General features: G+C 38.7%; 1 protein-coding gene across 4 annotated transcripts in view; it reads left to right on the top strand.

The window, feature by feature from the left end:
* The window catches only part of LOC147532264 (vacuolar protein sorting-associated protein, putative (DUF1162)), a 46,013-nt gene extending 34,258 nt beyond the window's left edge, over nt 1–11,755 (top strand). For all 4 annotated transcript variants that reach the window (XM_086649013.1, XM_086649015.1, XM_086649014.1 and 1 more), the window contains 22 exons: nt 186–314; nt 404–559; nt 702–1,313; nt 1,386–1,457; nt 1,537–1,995; nt 2,097–2,283; nt 2,365–3,115; nt 3,289–3,405; nt 3,567–3,840; nt 4,913–5,026; nt 5,099–5,182; nt 7,261–7,311; nt 7,397–7,576; nt 7,722–8,047; nt 8,128–8,484; nt 9,156–9,240; nt 9,411–9,557; nt 9,890–9,994; nt 10,082–10,192; nt 10,275–10,382; nt 10,598–10,667; nt 10,790–11,755. In XM_086649013.1, coding sequence (XP_086505139.1) covers nt 186–314; nt 404–559; nt 702–1,313; nt 1,386–1,457; nt 1,537–1,995; nt 2,097–2,283; nt 2,365–3,115; nt 3,289–3,405; nt 3,567–3,840; nt 4,913–5,026; nt 5,099–5,182; nt 7,261–7,311; nt 7,397–7,576; nt 7,722–8,047; nt 8,128–8,484; nt 9,156–9,240; nt 9,411–9,557; nt 9,890–9,994; nt 10,082–10,192; nt 10,275–10,382; nt 10,598–10,667; nt 10,790–11,481 — 5,187 coding nt within the window. In that variant the 3' untranslated portion in view covers nt 11,482–11,755. The remainder of the gene's footprint in view (nt 1–185; nt 315–403; nt 560–701; nt 1,314–1,385; nt 1,458–1,536; nt 1,996–2,096; nt 2,284–2,364; nt 3,116–3,288; nt 3,406–3,566; nt 3,841–4,912; nt 5,027–5,098; nt 5,183–7,260; nt 7,312–7,396; nt 7,577–7,721; nt 8,048–8,127; nt 8,485–9,155; nt 9,241–9,410; nt 9,558–9,889; nt 9,995–10,081; nt 10,193–10,274; nt 10,383–10,597; nt 10,668–10,789) is intronic.
* Nucleotides 11,756–12,194: the final 439 nt, after the last annotated feature.

The raw sequence follows: 12,194 nt of genomic DNA, 5'->3' as shown, positions 1-12,194 counted from the left end.
ATCTATTATAGAGCCGAGGATTAAATTTTTCTGATTCTCTTTTTGAATGGTATTTCTAAAAAATTCTTCCTCTTTTTTTTTCGTTTCATATATTTAGTATCACGCTATAGTAGGACCTTGAATATTTATGATAGATTATGTTTTTCAAGCTTTCTTCTAATTCTATTCCTACTCTGGCTTTATAGTGGAACTGTAATGTACTCCTAATGGAGCTACTTTTGAGGAATTTACTTTTCCATTTGAACCTAACAAGAAGCAGTGTAGAGGCTTCAGTTGCTGGTGAGGTTGTGGTGAACTACAACAATATTCAGAAGGTAGAGCATGTTAACCTAGACTACCTAGTTGATATCATATCTGGACTTCAAGTAAATGATTGTCTAATAGTTGTACACAATGGTTTTAGGTAATGTGGGAGCCTTTTATAGAGCCATGGACCTTTCAGTTAAGCATGAATAGGGAACATGAGCAGAGTGCGCTTCTGAACACCTCCGCTATGACTGATATTCATCTGAAGTCTACTTCAAGTCTCAACTTGAATTTAACTGAATCACTTATTGAGGTAGATACTGACCTATACCTTTTTATAAATATCAGGTTCTGTACATAGTAACTATTTCACTGCGGGAACTTATTGAGCTACATGTGTACATATTTCTGCCATATGATTCTTTTCTTGGTTTCTTTGTGTATGTATTTGCTAGGTTATTTTTAGGGGAAGTAAGATGATTAACGATGCTTGGGGCCATGGTGAATTAAATGATCTTTCTCAAAAACAGGGATTTTGGGGTTCCCGATCCAATGATGTTACCTCTACAAGAAGATATTCCCCTTATATACTTCAGAATAGGACTTCCTTGCCTCTAGTATTCCAGGTGTACTGGGGACTTGTTAATGCAAATGATTTGACCATTATACCAATGAAGGAAGGAAATAGTGTCCTACCAGGTTGTTCAGTTCCTATTTATATTGATGAAACTCCAGAACAATTATTTCGCTATAAATCTGCAAAGTCCTCTGACAGATTGAATGAGAAGTCGGATGGGGTGGCACATCATATGATCTCTGTCCAATTTGATGGTACTTCTGGGCCTTCAGTACCTATTTCCATGGATCTTGTAGGTCTTAGCTACTTCGAAGTTGATTTTTCCAAGGCATCTGAAGTTAAAGAAGTAGAAAGGAATGAGGATGGGTCAATGTACGCTAGAAAGATTGAAGAAAGAAGTAAAATGAATCCAAATATTGGATTTGTTGTACCAGTGGTTTTTGATGTTTCTGTTCAGCATTATAGCAAGTTAATACAGTTGTACTCCACGGTATGTGTACATTGTTCTTTGTTGTTCACCCTCATCATTTTTTTACTTCTTCCTTACGGTTCATGGATTCAGGTGATACTCCTAAATGCAACGTCCACGCCATTGGAGCTCCGATTTGATATTCCATTTGGTGTATCTCCAAAGGTATAAATGTACTCTTTATGATGAACAATCTTTTGAGCTTTTCCTGATAATGTGGCTCTCACATAGTTGTTCATTTCAGGTGCTAGACCCCATATTTCCTGGACAGGAGTTCCCTTTACCTCTGCATTTAGCTGAAGCTGGTCGCATGAGGTGGCGTCCACTTGGTAACAGTCACCTCTGGAGTGAGGCTCATCTGCTCTCAAACATTCTTTCGCAGGAGAAAAGAATTGGGATTTTGAGATCGTTTGTTTGCTATCCATCTCATCCTAATAATGACCCGTTTCGCTGTTGCATTTCAATTCATGATATCAACCTGCCTTCCTCTAGTGGGAGTAGTTCATCTCTAAATATTAAGGAGACTTTGAAGCAGTCTCTTGTAGATGGTTCTCAGAAAATGCATAACCTAGAAGAGTCGAATAGTCGAGCAATTCATTATGTAACTCTAACTACTCCTTTGTTGGTGAGGAACCATCTTCCAACAGATCTATCTTTGACAATTGAAAGTAGCGGAGTTACTCGTACTGTATCCATCTCTAAGGTTTGTAGTTCAATCAATCAACTAAGTGTCTTTCTTTTGGAGGTGATTTTACTGCTGTAGCTATTTAAGGTCTTGTGCTTACAGTTCATATCTCTTTTCAGATAAATACTGCTTGTGTTTTCCACACTGATTCTACCCATGACCTCGGAATCTTGTTCCATATGGATGGATTCAGGCCTAGTATGTCCATGTTCCCACGTGCAGAAACATTCGCTGCAGTTGCCAAATTCAATGAGACAAGGTTTTCTTTATGTGAAACGCTGACCCTCCATCCCGATTCATGCAAGGGTAAATCATATTTCTTGGTGACTTTTGTATCTTTGATGTTCTATAGAAATGGTTGCTTACATCTAATTTTGAAATGTCTAGGTCCTTTATATGTTACTGTAGAGAAAGTGATGGATGCATTCTGTGGTGCTCGTGAACTCATCATTTCAGTTCCATTCCTCCTATACAACTGCACAGGGTTGGCACTTACTATTGCGGAGTCTGGTACTGAAAGAAAAGGAAGTGGTTGCATTATTCCTTCCTGTTATTATCCGTTTGAGGAGGACCAACTTCTAGCAAGAGAAGATGGTCTCCACATCTTATCTTCACAAGAGGATCCATATGCTAACTCCCAAAGTACTGACATGGGAAGTTCAATATCGAAAAAGCATACCATCTCACTGAGAGAGAATCTAGACTTGCATTCTCGGGGCGTTCTGAAAAGGCATATCAGCTCTACAGATTCTTCTGCACATTTTATTGAGTATCCCGTCAAAAATGATGTAGATGCTCAAGATAGTAATGGGCAACTAAATCTTTTGGGCAAGGTTAGGAAGAGTTTGGATATAGGTAACGACAATAGAAAGGTTGAAGCATTTATGTATTCTCCTTACTCGAGTTCTTCAGAAGGTGAAATAATGGTTGAAGTGGCTAGGTACTTACCTGATTGTGTTACTGAAAATATGAGAAGTTCTATGTGGTCTAGTCCTTTTTCTCTTGTCCCCACTACTGGCTCAACTAGTGTTGTTGTTCCTCAAGCATTTACGTCTGGAGCATTCGTTTTATCTGTAACATCAAGTGCAGTCACGGAACCAGTCTCTGGTATGTCAAGGACCATTACTTTCCAGCCCAGGTGATTCCTCGAACAAAGTGTGATCATGGATTATCTTATGCATTTTATATCTCTCCAGTCAGACAAAAGTCTTGATTTAGCTTATGATGTACGGGTTACACTTTCACGAAATCATCATTCGTATGTTATATACGTTAAGAAAACTTAACCTGTTTGGCTTTAAATTTCTGCAGATATGTCATCAGTAATGCCTGTAGCAAGGATCTACGTTTCAAGCAAAAGGGAACTGATCAAGTTTTCCGCTTAGGAGTTGGACAACATTGCCCCCTGCACTTGTCTGATACAACAAGGTAATAGCATCTTTTATTATGCAGTTGAAGCCAGGTGGTTCTCTTGTTGGATGTTGTTTGGTATCATATGAAAAGTAGCGTCTTGATGCCTTCCATGAATATTTGTGCTTTTATCAGTGGTTAGTTAGAAAGTGGTTCCTTTTTCTTTCTATATTTGGCAGGGATTTTCTGGTATCTCTTTGTTTTGACGAACCTGGATGGATGTGGTCGGGCAGCTTTTCTCCTGATAATCTAGGTGACACCCAAGTGAAAATGCGAAGTTATGCTTGTGGTACATTAAATATGATACGGGTTGAAGTGCAAAATGCTGATGTTTCCATTAGAGATGAGAAGGTTGTAGGAAGCTCTCATGGAAGTTCGGGGACAAACTTAATTCTTCTATCTGATGACAATACTTTGTTTATGCCATACAGAATTGACAACTTTTCTGAAGAGGTGAGTAGTTATGAGTGTTTTTTGGACATTTAGGCAATTCTGTCTGTTAGGAGAAATGTTGACCCAGGGGCGTGGGTGCGACCGCACGGCCCCCCCACTCCCTAAGGGCCCCTCTTCTGAAAAATTTACACAAAGAAAATACTTATAATTTAAAACCCACTCTAAAACATATATAGAAGATAGGTCGGCTGGTGTGCTACCCGCCGGCCGCCTCAAACCACAAAGATCACAGGTTCAAATCCAACAAGTAGCTTCCAAATTGTTTTTTCATTTTCGTGGAGCATGGAGACCTGATGTTATTTTCTTTGTACACACTCTAAGGCCCAATGTTATTTTTTTTTGTAGGCAAGCCTGATTTAGGCTAAATGGTAGATAGTCCAATGTTATTTTTTTGTAGGCCGGCAGGAGAGACTTCTAAATAAGGGGGCCCGATTTAAATTTCGCACCGGGCCCCTAAATTCTCTGCCACGCCACTGCGTTGACCCAACTCATTTATAGATTAATGTAAACTCTTAAAAAAAATGTCTAAAAGTGGTTCATGATTTTCATGCTGCGACTGTCAATTGTTAAATCACATGCATTGCCTTTTTCTAGAGCAACTCAATTTGAATATCTTGAAAATTGACAGCTTCGGTCATAAATCCAAATAGCACATAGTTTGACCCTTTTTGCTTGTCTAGAAATTTAGATTTTTGAGGGTCTGATGTGTAAATCGACTGTGTAGTGGTGATTTGTGATTTCGGGATGGGTTAATGGGTTGGTCTGGTTCTACTAGAAGGACCATTCTATGGACTGTGACAAGTAAGCAATGCTTTGTTGTGCATGTCCAGGAATGGTGTCAACAGGTTGGTTCTACTTGGTAATTGAACTACAGATAACTCAATTGCAAGTTCTGTTTTCCTCATCTGGATGTACATCTTAGCTCAGGATTCTTGGAAAATAATTGATGTAGAAGAGATACTTGTATGCCGTGGAAATTAACTCTCGTGACCCTGTATTTGTTCTGTGTAATGTTAGTTGTTAAGTCATCAATTGAGAGGCTTGTTTATGTTTTCTCTTTGCTACTTAACAGAGGCTACGAATATACCAACAAAAATGTGAAGCATTTGAAACAACTATACATTCTTACACGTCTTGCCGTTATGCTTGGGATGAGCCTTGCTATTCTCATCGTCTCATTGTTGAGGTATTACTCGTACTGCTGCTCTAACGGATTCTCTGTGATGGTCGCTAATTATACTTTTGTGGAAACATCTAGGTCCCTGGAGAGCGTGTTTTAGGGGCATATGCTCTTGACGATATAAAGGAACACCAACCTATCTACTTGCCATCCACATCTGAGGTCCGATACTTAATTCTTCATTCATGCTAAGGAAGTTTTTTTTAAAAAAAATTGAATTAATATATCAAAAGAAGAAAAGAAACCCTACAAGATTTAGGGAGGTCATTGGATCTCTGACGACATCCACGCCTCCCAATTACCCACAACATCTACCTTATGATGCGTGCTTAAGCTTAGCTAAACATTTAGCCCAACACCAAAATGTTCCTTTTACGTCATCTATGTCTAGGTTTGTTACTGCATTGGAGTCTTTGAATATTTTGCTGTTGCGATCCTTCCATGCTAAGGAAGTTAGTCTTGCAATGATTACGAATATTGTGTTATATCTCTTGATACTGCTCCGACAATATGAATGTAACTTGTTCTGGTCAAGGTATCAAATTACGATTTCGGTCTATATTGTTTTCGGAATGGAAGTATGTCGCATATATGTTTTGTTCAATATGGAATAAAATAATAGAAATAATCAAAATGTTACGCAAATGATGAGTATATCATATCATTTTTCGAGACAATTCACAAGATTAATAGTCAATAAAGAAACACAAAATGTATGATACTTTAACCACGACTGATGAAGGGTAACAAGGAAATTTAGTAGCATTTTGTTACTGACGCTGCTGTAAAATGTTCTCATCTTTCCTTCAATATTCACAAGATTTTATTTATGATTTTATTATCCCACGCCAAACATGTCCTTAGTAGTTTTGCCAAAATTCTAAACTCAAGGGGGTAAGTTCAATTACTAATTACTGAAGGGGGTAAACTCAATCACTGATTAGTGTTGAGGGGGTAAGCTCAATAAAACCATATATCTATTACTGTTGTATGAAAGTTCTTGTTTATGCTAATGCAAGCTATCTCTTAACCCTCAGCAGGTAAGACATGAATTTCTAAGAAACTATCAAGAACTTTTTCAGAGAGAAAGTTTTCTGGCTGCTGAGTTTAGTTCTATGCTGTGAAATATTTTGGTTGTCTGTTTTTTATTTTTTTCGGATCTGAATCTGAATTGTGTCATTTCAGATGTCAGATGTTTCTTTTTAAATTTAAGAAAATCTGAAAATGTAGCTGAATTGGGTTGGGGTCTGAATGAGCTGAAAAAGAGACCACATATTTTAGACTTCAAAACAAGTCTGAAAGGTCCAAATTTCTGAAATAGGTCAAATGATGCTTATGCCCTTGTGTTTTAGAAAAATCTTGCTTCATCCAAATATTTCCTGTCACCGCCACAAACCGCCGCCGCAAGACACAACACCACCTCAGACCACATCCCCACCTCCTCAGACCACATCACCACTGCCACCACCACCACACCATCACAAACCAGAGTCAGCCCACCACCACCAACACAACACCAAACACAAACCAAATCATCTTGTTCGGATCCTCGTCAGATCTGGCGAGGATCCCCTTGTACGGCCCTCATCAGATCTGGCGGGGGTCTACTCATTTTGTTCGAAACCCTCCTCCGATATGGCGAGGGTTAACGTTAACCATTGCCGACCTGCGGTTAGGAGAGAGAAACCTTCGGTTAGAGAGAGAGAGAGAGAGAGAAAGGAGAAGGAGAGTGGGAGAGGAAGTCATTAGAGGTTATCTTTTTCTTCAGCAGTGGAGAAGGAGAAAAAGAAATAAAACCTTAATCCAGTTAGGGTTCATTTATATTTATTAGAAAAAGAGAAATTAGGCTTCTCTTGTTTTATCATGAAAATTAATTAGGGGGTATAAATTTCAAATTATTAGTTCAGCAAATTCAGATTCAGATTAGAAAACAACATCTAATTGTAAAATAATTCAGTCAATTTGGTTTCAGACACAAATAAAAAAACAAACACAACCTTTCTCGGTATGATTTCTGTTTATTAGATTCTTTTTTTCTTATGCTCCTACTTTTCATCCGTTCTTTTGTTTATTATACTTTTTCGAGGGATGCTAAGTGCAATATGCAATATAAAGCTAAAATGTATGGAATGGTACTACGTTATTGTCTAACGAATTTCGAGTGATGGAACACTGTAGATGATTTCGATTTCGTGTGGAGAATTTTCAGGGTGTTTTCTCACTTTTATTTCTTTCCTCAGAGGCCTGGGAAAAGATTATTCCTCACTTCCCATGCTGAAGGAGCGGTTAAGGTATGTTCGTGGTGGTCAGTCTTTGTAGAACTAAACTCCGCAGTCCTAATTTCCCTTAGTTCAATGACTTTCGTTTGTCTGACAGGTTCTTAGTATTATCGATTCAAGTCGTCATACTGTGGGAGATATGAAGGACACAAGTTTCCTCGGATTGAAAGGCAAAAAGAATCTTGATCAGAAACAGGAGATATTTGGTGACTACAGTGAGAGAATATCAATTCATCTTTCACTTATCGGGATATCCCTAATCAACTCGTATTCTCAGGTTACTTCAATAGATTTTTTCGGTTTCTTTATCTGAAAATAATTCATTATGCTTTTTGATTCAAAAGTATTAGCAAAAGAGTATGTTATCTAATTTCTTCTTGTGATTCCTCATGCATCTAATCATTATTACATTTATTTTGTAGGAGTTACTTTTTGCATGTGCAAACGACACCAAGATTGAAATACGGCAAAGTGTGGATCAGCAAAAGTTTTCCTTCCAGATCTCATCATTGCAGATAGATAATCAGTTGCATAATACCCCTTATCCGGTCATCCTGTCATTTGATCATGATAACAGAAGAAATTTTATAGGCCAGTTGAAAAGTGAGGATGGTAGCTCAAGGATAAAAGATGGAAGTGCGAATGAAGAGGGTTCTGACTGCTCATCTGATCCTATTTTCTGCTTAGCTGCAGCTAAATGGAGGACCAAGGACATATCACTGGTTTCCTTTCGATATATAAGTCTAAGGTTCTAATTCTTGGATTTGATGTTTTTATATGGAATCTGTACTATTTCTTGGATACTTAGAATTTAGTGAATGCTTGCAGATTAGCAGCTTTGCACCTCCAGCTGGAAGAAGAAGTAATTTTGGGCTTGTTTGATTTTGGTAGAGCAGTAGTTTTCAGGGTACAGAGGAAAACATCGCTAGATGTCAGTTCCACCCATGGTGCGAATTTCGCACAAGAACTCTTCAGTACTCAGAATTCTAACTCTTCCAAACTAAGTAAAAGCCAGTTTTATTCAGTAAATGTTTCAAAATTCCTAGAGAGTTGCAGCCCCAGTCCGCCTTTACCTTTAGTAGTGCCAATTGGAGCTCCTTGGCAGAAAATTCACCTCTTAGCAAGAAGACAAACGAAGATATATGTTGAATTATTTGATTTGGCTCCTATAAAGGTCACTTTCAGGTGAGTTAGTAACTTTAATCTGTAGAGATAAATCACTAATAATTGAGCTTGTGCTCTTTGTGTCCCACTTTGTTTCATTCCTTTTTAAAGTATATGTGACATCTTTTTCTCCCAGTTTTTTTCTGAGTATTTGTGAGCTCCTGTCTGACATGCCAGGTTCCAGATCATTTCCCCAACATGGAAATATATTTTGTATTACTCTTAAGAATTGAAACTCATTGTACTACATTGTTTATGGTTCTTACTTCTTGGAATTGAATCTGGAACTCTTGTTTGAGTTTCCAGGTCATAGGTCACGGGATCCATATAGTTTATATGTTCATTCATTCTTGGAATTAGCCACAGGATCTCCTGGTCTTTTGATCTTCTGATCTTCTGCAAGGTGGTTGAAAGCTGCAGCAACCCTCTAAAGGAAGACAGGGGTCACTTTAGTCCTATAGACAAGTCGAAAATAGGATAGCTGACTTGAATAAACTATATTAGTCCAAATCAAACAACAGAATGCGGTCTTGCTTTATGATTTAATTGCCTTGTTTTTAGTTATTCATCAAGATCGCTTGTTGGTGTACAGTTCACATTTTCTTTTCACTTTTGTGAGAACTTGTTTCTTTAATGCCACTTAAAAACTTATCACCTGAATGTTTTAATTGATTCATGTCGCCATCTTTCAGCTTTTCTAGTGTTCCCTGGATGCTTAGAAACAATACCCCTACCCCGACAAGGTTGCTCAGTAATGTCAGCAGCACTTCTTTTCAGGTGAGATATCATATGCAGCAATTGTGTTTATTTGTTCATACATTCCGTGCTCCATGTTTGCAAGAGATACTTTATTTTCACTCCAAGTACTTCTTGTAGGAAGTACATATTTATGCTACTAGCTTTTGTACAAGGTACCATACGTTAATACTAATCCAAATTGATTTTAGAGAGGCCTTATGGCACTTGCAGATGTTGAGGGAGCACCAGTATATCTTAAACAACTAACCATTGCACATCATATGGCTAGCTTGGAGTCCTTCCAAGAAATTCTCGTCAGGCATTATTCTAGGCAACTTCTTCATGAGATGTACAAGGTTTGGTTGAGTTTTGATGTCTTTATTTTACTCTCCAAAGCACTCTGTACTTCATTTTCAGTGCCGTCTTTAATACTATGCGTTCTTGCATGCATCTACAACATTCTTATTGCTTGTGCTACAGGTAAAAGCTTGACAGGCAGAGTTGTACTTCTCGTGCCGTATAAGTACTTGCTAATGATGATTTTTTTGTATGGCTAGCATACTTGTAAATACCCCTCACATCGTTCTTGCTGAAATTTGAAGTACTTGTGTCTTGTGGCGAAAAAATATACTTTGTTTCAATAGTTCTTTTTGGAAAACGTACTTTGTTCTAATTGTTAAAATTGCAGGTATTTGGGTCTGCTGGTGTAATAGGTAACCCTATGGGGTTTGCGAGGAACATGGGACTTGGCATCAAAGATTTTTTATCTGTTCCGGCCAGGGGTGTTTTGCAGGTGAGTGAAGTTTTATAACTATTTAATCGTTATTAGCCTGGTCAGATGATAGCAAGGAGTCGCAACTTTAAGAATATTTTTCTGCAGAGCCCTTCAGAACTAATTACAGCAATGGCAGAAGGCACAACGAGTCTATTCAGTAATACCATCTATGCCGTTAGTAATGCTGCCACCCAGTTCAGCAAAGCAGCACACAAGGTATAGTAACAGAACATGTTTACGTTCAGTTACTCCGAGGATCACTTCATGTGTTTCATTTTAAGTACTTGTGTGCTTGCAGAGCATTGTTGCATTTACATTTGATGGCGACGAGGCTGTTAAAAGAATTGAGGAACAGAGGAAGGGTCTAACAGCACACAACAAAGGTTTATTGAATGAATTCCTAGAGGTACATAAAACACCATGTCAATCTGTTTGCTGAAGATTCCAAAGAGCATTATGTTTTATTGATGTATTTCCCTGGAGCGTTAACTACTTCAGAATGAATCTTGTAAATAACCCGATAAATATATCCAGTAATATTGCAAGTTCTAATATCTTTCCTTCCTTACGCTTCCTGCATTATATGTGCATTATAATCCATATACGACCTCCCTTTGCCAGGCTCTTACTGGATTCCTTCAGTCACCAGTCAGCGGAGCAGAGAAACATGGCCTCCCCGGGGTCCTCTCAGGTAGAAACAAAGATGTAATTAGCTTCAATTATGCCCACCATAATTATCACCATCATGGAGAAGTCCAATTTTAGTTGTGCAAGCATTCTCTTACTGTACAGGCTTGTTTTCATTTGGTGCAGGTATTGCCTTAGGAACTGCAGGACTTGTTGCCAGACCAGTAGCAAGCATTCTTGACGTCACTGGGAGAACTGCACAAAGCATCAGAAATAGAAGCAGCCATCACCAACCTCACCGCCTTCGGGCTCGTTTGCCTAGGCGTCTTAGGAGCGATCTGCCATTGAGGCCGTACTCCTGGGAAGAAGCGATAGGGACATCGATGCTTATGGAAACTGATGATGGCAGGCTTAAGGATGAGGAATTTGTGATGTGCAAAGCCCTGAAACAGGCAGGCACGTTCGTTGTCATCACAGAGAGACATGTCTTGGTTGTCAGGTGTTCCAGTCTTGTAAAATTAGGTAAGCCAGACTTCAATGGTGTTGCTGCGGATTTGGAGTGGGAAATCGAAATGGAGATGAACTTGGAGAGTGTGATTCACGTTGACAGAGAAGAGGAAGTCTTGGAAATTGTCGGAGGGAGCAGTTCAGAGACGCCGTTGAGAGAGCATATGCAGAAGAAAGGAACAACTAGCAGTACTACAAGGACAAAGAGATGGAAGCGCCACTCTACTCCAATGCCACTTTTTCATATGAGTATCCAATTTAGTTGCACGGAAGAGGCGGATAATATTTTGCAGGTTTTATTATCTACAATTGGAGAACGAAAGGCTAGAGGTTCAGAGATTAATATTTTGCACAGAAGCAATCTTAGGTGAAAGAAACGAGCATCTTATTTTTTGTATGAACTCGTCTTCTTTCCTGGTATGTGATGAAACAGTGAAAGAATTTGGTTAGGAGAAATTAGACCAGTTTGGGTTAATGAAAGATCAACTATAGTATATTACCATCAAAACAACCATCTGTTCCTTTACAAGATAGGATGAAAAACATCAGTTATCTGTTTGCAGCAAACTGAAGTTGATGTATAGCTAGCTGATTCTGAAAATTTTCTTCTCCTTCGCGATATAATGTGATGCTCTGATTATAAAATGTAAATTCTCTTGGCAAAATTGATTAACATTTTATTGACAGAATTGGACTTTCGTGAGGGAGGCTGCCGTCGCTAAATCTGAGATTTCACCCAGCAGACCCAATTTGTTTGCTCGACCAAGAAAGATGAAGGAAGAACAACTGTCTAGAAATGAAAATCAATCTTCAAGAATGATACTTGGGCCATGCTACCAGATCTTGTCCCAAGGCTTCTGAGGAACTGAAACCCAAACAAGAATGGTCGCTTAAACAGCTCATACCCTTGCTAGATATTGCTCCTGACTCGGACTACTATTTTGCACACTGTAGAATTGAGGCTAACTCTGGAAACACTAGGTTGTTAGGGAGTTGGAATGTGACAAGACTTGATGTCAAATATAGTCAACCTAAACAATGGACGAGGGGTGGGAATGTTGCCCGCGAGCCCGAAACCGCCCAT

Source organism: Eschscholzia californica, unplaced genomic scaffold (assembly GCF_041429995.1).
Source record: "Eschscholzia californica isolate CP2 unplaced genomic scaffold, dmEscCali1.0.p SCAF_6, whole genome shotgun sequence".
In the NCBI taxonomy this organism is placed as follows: Eukaryota; Viridiplantae; Streptophyta; class Magnoliopsida; order Ranunculales; family Papaveraceae; genus Eschscholzia; species Eschscholzia californica.
This window is presented reverse-complemented; position numbering and strand designations above follow the sequence as displayed.